Genomic DNA, 12,629 nt, shown 5'->3' on the forward strand with positions numbered 1-12,629 from the left:
TTATACACATACACACACACTCACATATGTCAATTTTATATGAATGGGATAATGTACATGCTGGTTTGACAGTAGACTCCTTTATCTTTTCCTCACTACTCGGCACCACCACCACTTCACCCTCAATCTACTCTTCACTCCATCACACCCCATCCCTACTAGATAAACAATATTAACAACGTAGTACATATGTTCATACTATTCTCCATACTCCTAACTATATAAAAGTATTTATAACCATATATCAGGGTTTTTTCATTCTTTATTTTACAAAAATCAAATCATATAACATAGACTTCTCTATATAGTGCTATTTCATTTCGCCTTATAACATGCAACTCTACCCAAAGTAAGATTAGATATATCAAATATTTTCATTTTTCATAGTAGGGCAGAGATGTATAATTAATAAAACCAGGGTTCTTCAATAGGGTCCTTCAATAGGAAGAACTATTCATGAACTGTGGCTAACATTCATTCCATAAAAGACATGACTGAGAACAGGTTTCATGTCCTTATTGAGCAGGCTGTCACTGAGGAAGTTTAAGACCAGAGTCTTCAAAGAAGATATCATTATAACGATGTGATTCATTGCCTTCATTTCTACTAAATGGCCAGATGTGGGATTCATATACATTACCATTGGGGTTTCACAGAACAAAGACACTACCACAAAGTGAGACCCACATTTAGAGATGGCATTTTGATGACCAGCTGCTGAAAGCCTGAAGCATAGCTCTTAGCACCAAGGTATACGGTCCAAGGACATGGAAAATAGTGAGAATGATGATGAATACGAAGTACATGATCTATGATGTGGCAAAGGTATAGAACACATAGTACACATAGTACATGTTCTGTGATGTGGCGTAGCTATAGGACAGGCCAATCAGTGGGCCCATGTGTAGTAGATGCTGTAATGTGCTGTCTGGATCTTGCCTTCAAGACTGATACATTCATTCCCTCAGCTGCCAGAGGTCTGGCATACTGGTGACTGACTCACAACCAAATCCCTAGCCAGAAATTACCTTAAGCCAAAGACACCAGCCTTTTCCTTGATCACCTCCCCTACCCAGGGTCAGCCCACTTTCAGAGATTGGTCAATGCTGGTGTACAAAATCCTGACACTCTTGCCTCAATCAGTCACAACTCTGAACAGTCATCCTAGCTCCACAGTTCCACATGGCATCAGCTGAGACTTTTGTTTCAACTTTATCACAGTTCAACTTCTCCTTCTGCTGCAGCCTACTTTCCTCACTCTTGTACAGCTATTGTTCCCAAAAGAACTCTACAACAAAACTTCTGCATGAAATCTTGGCATCTGTTTCCAGGGAACACAACCTACAACACTATATACTTATAAAGAAAATAGGGATTGAGTGTTTGAGGAAATCAGTGAGCCAAGAGAGACCCGTCAGCCTACCACAGATCTTGTCATGAGGATGGGGTAGTACATTGGGTGGCAGATGGCCAGGTGTTGACCATTTCCTATGACAGAGTAGAATAACCATGTGGTTGTGCTAAGAGACAAGTAGAGCAGAGTGAAGCGACCAGAATATGAAAAGATCATGGTTTTAGAAAGAAAATTGTCCAGCATGTTGAAGACTGTACAAGAACATAAAAACTCATGATACCTACACCAGCTAGCTCACAATGTATGTAAGTTTAACTTCCACTTTAGCCATTCAAGAATTGTGCAACCTCAGGCACACTGTTGGTAACTTCATTTTATAGATGAGGTAACTAAAGCCTAGACTGATTAAACAAGTTGCCTAAGGTTAAACAGTTAGTGTTGGAAGCAGGATGAACTAAATAATTGTAACTCCAGAAACCATGCTATTAACTGTTATGTTATGCTGTCTCCTAACGTTAGGTTATCATATGTGAGCTTCTGAGCTAAGCGTTTTGTATGCACTATCTCTTTCAGTCCTCATTACAACGTTATATGAGCTGTTACTGTTTTACTTGTTTTACAGAATAGAAAGCTAAGAGAGAACACCTGGAGAGAACAGGTGAAAACTTGCCTGTAGTACAGTCTAACACTAACTAGGAAAGCAGGGACTCAACCTGGCCTCTCTGAGTCCAAGGCTCATCTTCTTCATCATTATTAACTTGCCATAGCAGAGTTATAAAAATTACTGAAAAATAGGGAAAATTTTCTATGCACCACTAAAGCTGAAATAATATTCAGCTTTAGGAAGTGTTTTTGGGAAATAGCTGATAGAAATTAGTGAATAAGCACAGTACAATATTGTAAATACGATACCATACCTCTGTGCAGAAACACTAAAATCTAGTCTTTAGAAAAATTACAAAAGGGAAGCATACCAAAATATTTTGAATGGCAATGTTTGGGTAGTAATATGGAGGGGTTTTTTCTGTTTTTTCTTTTGTTCCCAATTTTATGCTTTATTTTCAAACGTTTCTATATCAAATAATAGTATGTTAATAATTTTGAGGGGCTGGCCCCATGACCAAGTGGTCAAGTTCGTGCACTCCGCTTCAGCAGCCCAGGGTTTCAATGGTTCAGATCCTGGACGTGGACATGGCACTGCTCGTCAGGCCATGCTGAGGTGGCGTCCCACATGCCACAACTAGAAGGACCCCCAACTAAAATATACAACTACACACTGCGGAGATTTGGGGAGAAAAAGCAGAAAAAAAAAGAAGATTGGCAAGAGTTGTTATCTCAGGTGCCAATCTGAAAACAAAATAATTTTGATTCTATAACAAATTATCTTTTTTAAATAATACTAATGATCGATCTCACTCAGAGTTTCTCAGTTTAAAAGAACTGGAATACCTTAAGGATATTCACCAACCATATAACACCTCACCAACCATGCTGTCCCTTACCTTTTCTAACAAAGCTTATACTTGTAACTTCAAGAAAGTATTATCTTAAATTTCTCAGAATTAAATTAGGAAAGAGCCACTGTCCCTTGAGTGAATGGGGACAGGAGCAGGAAGGTTGAAAGGTGTGCACTTGGTAGTGGACAGAAGAAGAGACCAGGCCTATTGGCCCATCTGGTTTTATTTCAGCCAGTTTCATTGGTGCTGTACAGAACAGGGGAAGTTTCTTGACTCTAACACCAGCTGATAAGATACAAATGTGACGAAGTCATGCTAGCAATACTTCAAACTGAAGACTGTTATCAATCACGTTGTACAGTTTCTTTTGTCTCATATTTCTGAGTTAACATGCCTCCAAAAAGTTGGCAGAACATTTATATTGCATTACCAATTAAATTATCTTACAAGTGTGAATGAACTCCTAGAATGAAGTAAGTGGGTCTGAAAAATGTAATACAAATCACAATACAGAACCCAGTCTATTTATTTAAATACAGACATATACATACATATAAAAATGTATATGTATACATGTGCATACACATATTTGAGAAAATACAAAAAATAATTCTAAAGAAATGTCACAAAGTGGAACTATATTACTGAAGAAGTTTTCACATTTCACTTCAGTGATAAATCCACGTGAAATATGCTTTGGGTCAAGAATGGATATTTATATTTAGACTATAACTCTTTTCCTATCCCAAAGAAAATATGCTTTAGAGCTCAAAAATTCTTACTCACTAAATAATTTTATAAAGTATCTTATCCATGTCATTGGTTTCATATTCATTCTTCTAGAAAATTCCTGCTAATTTTCCCATGATAAATGATGACAACTGTGAGGACAATCTTTTCAGTTCTTTGCATTTCTCTACTTTTCTAATTCTCATAGTCATTCACAACCCAGAAGAGTGGTAGATACATAGTGAATGTTGATTAACCAGCTATTGATGGATTTCTGGAAGTTGTATGCTCTGTCAGCCATAAACCACAAAAGATCTGAAGCAGAGAGCAGAATTTCCTCTACCTACTTACATGTTGCTAGAGCCGAAATAATTCCCTAAAGCTTTTTCTCCTTCCTTTTATCTTATTTAGGACCCAGTTAAACTATGAGGAGAGTTGAATTTTATGTGCAAATGTTTGAAAAGACTATGTGCTTCCAAATATGAACTTGAGAAACTCCCCAAAAACCAGACACATACCTGATAGCTACAAGTGATCTGATGATTTATTGTATTTTTTATTTTAAAATAATTTCAGTTTTACAGAAAAGTTGTAAGAGAAGTAAAATATAGAAATTTATATGCCCTTTATCCAGATTCCAAATTGTTAAAATTTTACCACAATTGCTTTATTATTCTTTCTCTTTTTATCTCTCTCTCTCTCTCCTTCCGTCAGTCTGTCTTTCTCTACATATAACCTTTTGAGAGTAAGTTGCAGACATCTTGCCCTTTTACATCTCAATGTTTCACTGTATATTTTCTAGAAATAAGGAATGGTTTCTCACAGAACCACAGTATAATTTACATTGCTATACTATGATTATCTAATTTACAGACCTTATTTTGGAATGTCCCCAATTATCCTACTTATACTTTTTATAGTGGGAGTGAGGAAAAGAGTTTCTTTTCCCAGCCCAGGATCCAATCAAGCTTACAAATTGACCATTTTTAAAATAAAGTGAGCCTTCATGTGTTAGTAAATTGGTGAAAAGTTCAAGGTCCTAAAGGAGATTTCTAAAAGCAAAATCATTCTTTCAATAGAATTCTATGGAAGGAATTTTTTCTTCAGAGTTGAACTGTCATGTCTTAAAATTACATTAACTACTTTGTAGAACAAATAAATTAAGAAGCATTGAATGTTAAATTATACATGCTTATCAGATTCTACACAAGATTTTTAAAAAATTTTTTCTACAGGAAAAAACTTAAAAATGATTTCCAGTATTCATCTGAGCTCAGTATAAGCACTAAATTGAGCTGCTGGGCTTGTATAAACTCATAATTCACAAAAAGAGAAACAGAGAATTTAGTTACAGCCTGATCTTTGCCTGCTATTACTAACAGTATATTATGATGGACAAATATCTTGAATTTCATCCTTAAAAGTAGTTGACTGGAAATGTGAAGGAAAAGGAAGAATATAGAATACCATGTAAATAAAAAATAATCAACTCTTCTGAGATTGATGTTTTTGTTTTGTAGCCTTTTTTGTGGAAAGTTTCCCATATGAAGTATGTACTTTTTTAAGTAATCACTGCTGGAAATGTAAATTCAAACCAAGACTGATTAAATAGGCAATAGCTTTTTTTTTCATCTAAACATTATAAACGGTGATAAGGTGCTTTAGTCAGCACGTGATATCCTATTCAACACATAATACATCTGTTCATAATATCAATGCATTCTGAGATCTAATCACAGGTACCAGGAGGGGTAGGAAAGGCAAATAAAAAGGAAGAAAAATAATCATAGCAACACATGGATAATCTTGCATGCAATTAACTTCTAAACCCCCTACACCTGAATGTGTGAATTGAGCTCTTTGGTGTATCACTCCACAGAGGTGGGGTGTCCTACTTTCAGAGTCAAAGCATTCTTTCATGACTTTCAGAGGGCAAAATGACTCACTGAAAACTACATGGCTAGAGTTTTGTGTGTGCATAGGTAACTACAGTTGGATCATAGGGAGAAAAGCACAGGAAACTCAGAGAGGCAAGAGTTGACAGATAGGGCAGGGCTGTGTTGCAGGGACCTTTCTGACCAGGATACGAACTTTGAGTTTTATGCTGTGGGTAAGAGAAACATCAAAGTGCTTAAACAAGATGTGAGATGATTAAGATGAGAACTCCTTCAAAAAGCGTGAGAGGACAAGTGAGGAGTTGTGCTAGAAGTCCTGCTCTTTTGTTGGGGATGAAGAAAACTTGAAGTGCAATCCCCAGTTGAAGCTGCACGGTGCCACTGCAGAATGACCCTGCTCTGTGGCCCCTTGGCCAAGAGTATCATCGGGCCCAGTAAGTGCCCCTCCCATGAGGGGCAGGGTTCTTCAGGGGAACTGTTGTGACACAGAAGCTCTAACTGAAAAGAGACGGAAAGATCACTGAGGAGGCCAGGGCGGGTTGTGGGAAGAGAGCAGCTCCACAGCCCCCTTGGCTGTCCATTACTTCCCCCAAGGGTCTCCTCTTTCTGGTAGAGAGAGAGGTATCTGTGCCTAGAACCCACAATTGACAGCAACTTATCAGAAGACCAAAACATAAACTCCTGCAATACAGATGCCTTATCTTGTGCCTTGTTTGACAGAACTTTCCTTGAGCGGATGATAGATTTTCAGAACAGATTTGGTGAGTGATGGATGAGTCTACTGATTGCATCTCTGGCCACCTCTAAGAGATTTAGATCCAGTGGAAGATATTACTTCCTTCACCACTGGGGAAAATTGTGGCAGAAATGAAGGCACAAGGGACTCCAGAGAAGACAGGGAGTGAGCAAGGGAATAACTGGCACAGCCTTGTCTCCTGGTACTTTTCTCCTTCCAGAGACAGTAAATGAATCCCCCAAAGAGCAAAAGACACGCTCTGCTTATAATCCCTGGATCCTACAGCACATACATTCACTGATCTTCATCCCAATCTATTTTTACACCTTCTCTCCCAGCTAGTTACTACAAAGACAACTACTTCCACTCTCAGAAAATCTTACGAGAAGCTGACTGAGAAGCTTCAGTTGGGATTTCCTTTCCTGCTTCAAGAAAGAAGGTAATGTAGTCCTTAGAGGAGAAAAACTATTCAAATATAGCTGGAGAATCTACATCTCTGAAAACAAAATTTCCTGCTAACTCCGCTACAGTTTTAAGCAAAATGTCTAAAATTTATTATATGTCAGATATTGACACAGGGCTTTCTTGTCAATTCATTATCTCATTCATCAGTCTTTATAACAATGATTCACAGAAGGCATTGTCATCTCCATATGAAATTTGAGGAAACTAAGAGACAAGAAATAAATGCCTTGCAGAATTTCCCACAACAATGCAATGTAAATTCTGGAATTCAAATGCTGGGATCCCATATGCAAATCCAGTACTACCCTAGTATAGCACCATTGCCTGCCACTTACCAGCAATTGATAAGTCTACTTACGTTCAAGGGCTTTCAATAAAGTTTATACAAGGAGATAGAGGGCTCTATAGCACTAATTGGTTGCCAGGAATTTTACAAATATTCTTTATTTAATCCTCAAAACAACCTCTGTGGTCAGTACTCTTTGTCTCTCCACCTCACAGAAAGAAAACGAAAGCATACAGAGGTTAATAACCTGTCCAGCATCCACAGCTAGAAAGTGGGGGAGGCATGATTCAAACCCGGATGGTCAAGCTCTGGAAGCTGTCCTCCTCCACGGAACAGCTTGTCCAGGCCAGGGAGGTGGAGCACTTTGTTCACAGGGGAATTGTCTGGACTGCTGCTGAGAGAGTTAACTAGTGAGCACACCAAGACTTCCACTCCACTGGGGTTTCTGTTGAAGGATCAGCTTTAGGGAAAAAGAAAGTATCAGTTAAAAATATCCAGATTATTAAATTAGCATCCAAAAGTTGGAAGTTCGGATATGTGTGTAGCTTCCAGACTTCTGGAGACTAATTTCACAAGTTTGAGAGTAAAGCTTGTTTGCTTTGTTTGGTCAATCCTCTGTCCAAGCAGCCTGAGTGCAGAGACACAGCCTCGAGGCCCCGTGCTCATATTCTCATCACTTTGGCCACAGCACTCACTGCAGCCAATGCTGGGGGACCAAGCCAACTTAGACTAACAGGTTAACACAGCAGCTGCTTTCTACGCTTAGGAGCTAACTGACAAACGATGAGAAACAACAGAGCTTAGTGGAAATATCTCTACCTTTATCCACACTTAATTTTATTAAGTTTAGCATAAAATATTTTTACACATTTCCTATTTTCCAGGACAGTTTTGTCAGACTTGTACTTGGCAAACTATCCTGAAAGGGGACTGTCCTGAATTCTGTACCTTCACATCTAATTAACACAATATCCAGCATAGGTTTTCTTTCCCAGATGATATATCACTTCTAGATTTGCAAGTCTAGCTGACCCGTGTAGTCTGGGCATTCCTCGAATAGCAATAAACATCTCAGAAATGAATGGGATTAAGAATTATGTAGTACAACTCCCATCTAAGAAACTAAAATTTAAAGGTGTTTAAAAAAAAATGTTCGATCCATAAAGCAAGTTAATTTAAAAAGAAATTAATAGAATTTAGGCCCTTGTCTGTCCACTCTGCTGCCCATCTGTTGGCAGTTGAAGGGATAATCATTTCGAATCAAATAGCATCTGTTACCAAGAACATTCGATCTCTCAAAACCACCTTTCAAATGAATTCCCTGAATCTATATCTGTACTCTAGTAACTTCAAAAAATAGAGAGAAGCTCTTAAATTACACATTCCTGCAAATCTTACTCACATCATTTTTTAGGTTCACATGGTATAAAAATAATTTTCATTAAATAATGTTGTTTTAAAGCTTGGAACACATTTCTCTCAAAATGTCTTCTATTTATAGACATTTTTAAAAGGACCTTTAATTATGTTCATTACAATTCATCCATTTTCCAAAGTTTCTATGATAAACATATTTTAAAATTAGAAAAATATATTTAGGGAAAAAGAGAGCAGTTACACAAAAATTTATTAAATGCCTACTATGTGCCACAACTATAACAAAGCCCTGAATTCAGCAGACAGGCTCCCTGCGCTCATTCAACTGGCAAAGGCAACAAATAAGTAAAGAAATAAAACAATTTTAGATTTTGATAAGTACTAGGGAGAAAACAAATAAAATTTTATGAACAAAAGAATAGCAGGGGAATTTACCGGGGATATTCAGAAGAAAAGAATAACTAGTCTGGACACTGAAGAATGGGCTCTAGATGAGATTTCCAAGCAAAGAGAACACCTAGAGCAAAGAACCTGGTTAGAGAAGGACTTGCTTATTCTAGGATAGAAAGAAGGCCTGTAAGAGAAGAAGGAGAAAGAAGGAAAGGTAGACCAGGAAGGGGGAAGGAGAAGGGAAGAAATTCATGAAGTAGGTGGAGGCCAGATCCTTCAGAAGCCCACGCGCCAAAATGGAGCTTGGATTTTATTCTAGAGAGGGAAGTTACTGAAGGGTTTTACACACACAAAAAAAACTGATCTTATTTACATTCTGAAAATGTCAGTACGGCTGCTGTGTAGAGAAGCAAAGGCAGGAAGCAGAGAGGTCGTTCAGGAGGCCTTTGTAGTCATCCAGAGAAATAATACTGATAGCTGGAACAAGGGGAGTGCAGGGGAAAGAGAGAGAAGCAGATGAATCAAGTTCTCTTTCAGAAATACAGCAAATAGGAATTGCAGCTGTATTGTGTATGAAAGCTAAGAGAAAGGGAGATGTAACATAAAAACATAAGGGAAAAAAGAAAGTCCTCAAATATTTACTCAACTATCCACATAGCCAGGAACAAGATGGTCAAATAGATGACTGCACATAAATTGAGATTTGAGGAAAACTAGCAAAATAATCCAAATCAAAAATACACAACTACTCTTTGCAACAACATAGATGGACCTGGAGGGTATTATGTTAAGTGAAATAAGACAGACTGAGAAAGACAAACACCATATGATTTCACTCATCTGTGGAATATAAACAAACACATGGACAGAGAAAACAGCTCAGTGGTTACCAGGGGAAGGGGGATAGGGTGGGCACAGGGGGTGAAGGGGAGCACTTATGTGGTGACGGACAAGAAATAACGTACAACTGAAATTTCACAATGATGTAAGCTATTATGAACAAATAAAAAAATATGTTCAGTTAAAAAAATATATACAGCCACCATTAAGCAACAGATTCCTTGAATTGATAAAAGCCAGGTGTCATTTCTCAAAGTTAATAGTACAAACTCACAATCTTCATAAAACGTTTGTTTTGTTTTGTTTTAACTTCTGAGAGCAAAATAACCTGTGTTCATCAGTTATACCAAATCTTGCCTTCTTCCATATATGAGTAAGCAGTGTGCCAAATGACCCCAACATTAGTTTTAAAACATTCTACAAAGAGATAAGGCAAATTGGTGGGGGGGGGGGGGGGGGGGGGGGAAGTAAACTTCTTCAACAAAGGCAAAGTCCTGAATATTTTAATCCCAAATGAATATAGCAGAGAGTCATTTCACGAATATGAGATATTTTCATAATATCTGCTTTCAGCTCTCTTTCATGAGAAATAAATATATTATCACTTGAAGCTTAATCTGAGCCCCTAGACAGATGAATTTAAAAGCTGAGCAAAAACATATGGAAGACAGAGCTCCTAACGCAATTACCTTCACCTCACCATCCCACCCTAGACGAGGCGGCAAAGTTCTGTGGTGATAGACATCAAGGCAGAGACAGTTAGAATCACAGGAGCTCTTATTGGACACATCAGTGCTCCTTGACATGGAATCAAGTAATGTCATAAACAAACTTGACCTAGAGAAAGGGTTCTAGCACACCCCTGCCTCCTTATCCCAGAGAAGAGACCTATCTCAAGATGGTCAGATTACTGATGTTAATGTTATCTTTCAGGATACCTATCCAGATGGCCTTATGTGCTATGTTCCAGGTAGTTTTCCCCAGAAAACTTTGATGCATTTATTCTTGAGTTGATAGATAGTGGCATTAGAGAGAATAAATCAACAGGCTAGCTTGAAATACAGTCTACTACTAAGTAATTTCTAAGTGACATCAAAAGTCCTGCCTTTTTCCTGCTCCAGAAAGACATGATCCAACAAGGTACCTGCCTACAAGCAGATGCATTAGGAGAGTACTCACAAGTATTTAGAAAATGCACTTAACCATTCATTTAAAAAAAATTACAGAAACCTTTCTAAATGCAAGGATCTTGTGTGTCCCCAGTCACTTCTATGACACTGCTGTTTGACGTAGCCATAACCTCGGCCTACTCTTAAAAAAGTATTTGCCAGGGGGGCTGGCCCCGTGGCCGAGCGGTTAAGTTCGCGCGCTCCGCTGCAGGCGGCCCAGTGTTTCGTTGGTTGGAATCCTGGGCGCGGACATGACACTGCTCATCAAACCACGCTGAGGCAGCGTCCCACATGCCACAACTAGAAGGACCCACAACAAAGAATATACAACTATGTACCAGGGGGCTTTGGGGAGAAAAAGGAAAAAAATAAAATCTTTAAAAAAAAACAACAACAAACAAAAAAAAGTATTTGCCAGGAAAAGAGCTAACCCAGTATATTTAAAGAGGGGATAAAAGGAGAATTATACATTGTAATGTCAGTCTGCGTTGCATTCTCCTACCTGGGGTAAGCTCCATGATATAGGGATTTTCATCTATTTTGGTCACCACTGTATGCGCAACATCTAGAAAAAATACCTAGCAAATAGTAAACACACTACAAATATTGAATTAATAAGAAGAAAACAAACAAATATCAGTTTCCTGTATGGACAAAGAAAATGAAATCCCTCTGCTTTCCATGGGTATTTAGTAATTTTGGGTCCTTTCACAGCTCACAGACCCATGAAAATCCCCAACAACTCCAACGCCATCACTGGCTTCATCCTCCTGGGCTTCCCTTGCCCCAGGGAGGGGCAGATCCTCCTCTTTGTGCTCTTCTCTGTTGTCTACCTCCTGACCCTCATGGGCAATGGTTCCATCATCTGTGCTGTGCGCTGGGATCAGAGACTCCACACCCCCATGTACATCCTGCTCGTCAACTTCTCCTTCCTGGAGATCTGCTACGTCACCTCCACTGTCCCCAACATGTTGGCCAACTTCCTCTCTGACACCAAGGTGATCTCCTTCTCGGGGTGCTTTCTCCAGTTCTACTTTTTCTTCTCCTTGGGTTCTACAGAATGCTTTTTCTTGACTATTATGGCATTTGATCGATATCTCGCCATCTGCCAGCCTCTCCATTACCCTACTTATATGACTGGACGTCTCTGCACCAATCTTGTGGTCAGCTGCTGGGCACTTGGTTTCCTCTGGTACCTGATTCCCATCGTCATTATCTCTCAGATGTCCTTCTGTGGATCGAGGATTATCGACCACTTCCTGTGTGACCCAGATCCTCTTTTAGCACTGGCTTGCGAGAAGGCTCCTGGGGTAGAGCTTGTCTTCTCCACTTTAAGTGCTGTGCCCATCGTCATTCTCTTTGTCCTCATCATGGGATCCTATGTTCTGGTCCTAAAAGCTGTACTGAAAGTCCCTTCAGCAGCTGGGAGAAGAAAGGCTTTCTCCACCTGTGGGTCTCATCTGGCTGTGGTTTCACTGTTCTATGGCTCAGTACTGGTCATGTATGGGAGCTCAGTAACTGAGCAAGAAGCTGGAACACAGAAGATCGTGACTCTGTTTTACTCTGTCGTGACGCCACTCCTTAACCCTATGATATATAGTCTTAGGAACAAAGATATAAAAAAGGCCCTGAAGAAATTTCTGAGAATATAAAAAGTGTTCATCAAAAAGGCTTTTGGGCTCTTAGAGCCCAAAATTATATTTAACTTATTTACAAACATTTACAAAAATTGTATTTTACTCATTTTCAAGTTAAAAAAAAAATGTTGTTTAAGATAATTGTTCATCCTAGTATTGACTAAAACTTCAATCACCTGTGAGCATGATTTTTGTTTATTTCTTCTCTTGGTCCTTCATCATTTGTCCTGTTTCCTACCATGCCTCAATTTTTTTCATTAAATGATAAACATTATATTTAAAAAATTGTAAAGA

General features: G+C 38.7%; 1 protein-coding gene and 1 pseudogene across 1 annotated transcript; both read left to right on the top strand.

Annotated features, from left to right (window-relative positions):
* On the top strand, nt 460-850 carry OR11F1P (olfactory receptor family 11 subfamily F member 1, pseudogene; annotated as a pseudogene).
* Nucleotides 11,424-12,350, top strand: OR11G2F (olfactory receptor family 11 subfamily G member 2F). Its single transcript, NM_001391626.1, is given in 1 exon segment — nt 11,424-12,350. A coding segment is annotated over 1 exon segment (927 nt).
* The last annotated feature ends 279 nt before the right edge of the window (nt 12,351-12,629 follow it).

Source organism: Equus caballus, chromosome 1 (assembly GCF_041296265.1).
Source record: "Equus caballus isolate H_3958 breed thoroughbred chromosome 1, TB-T2T, whole genome shotgun sequence".
Taxonomy (NCBI): Eukaryota; Metazoa; Chordata; class Mammalia; order Perissodactyla; family Equidae; genus Equus; species Equus caballus.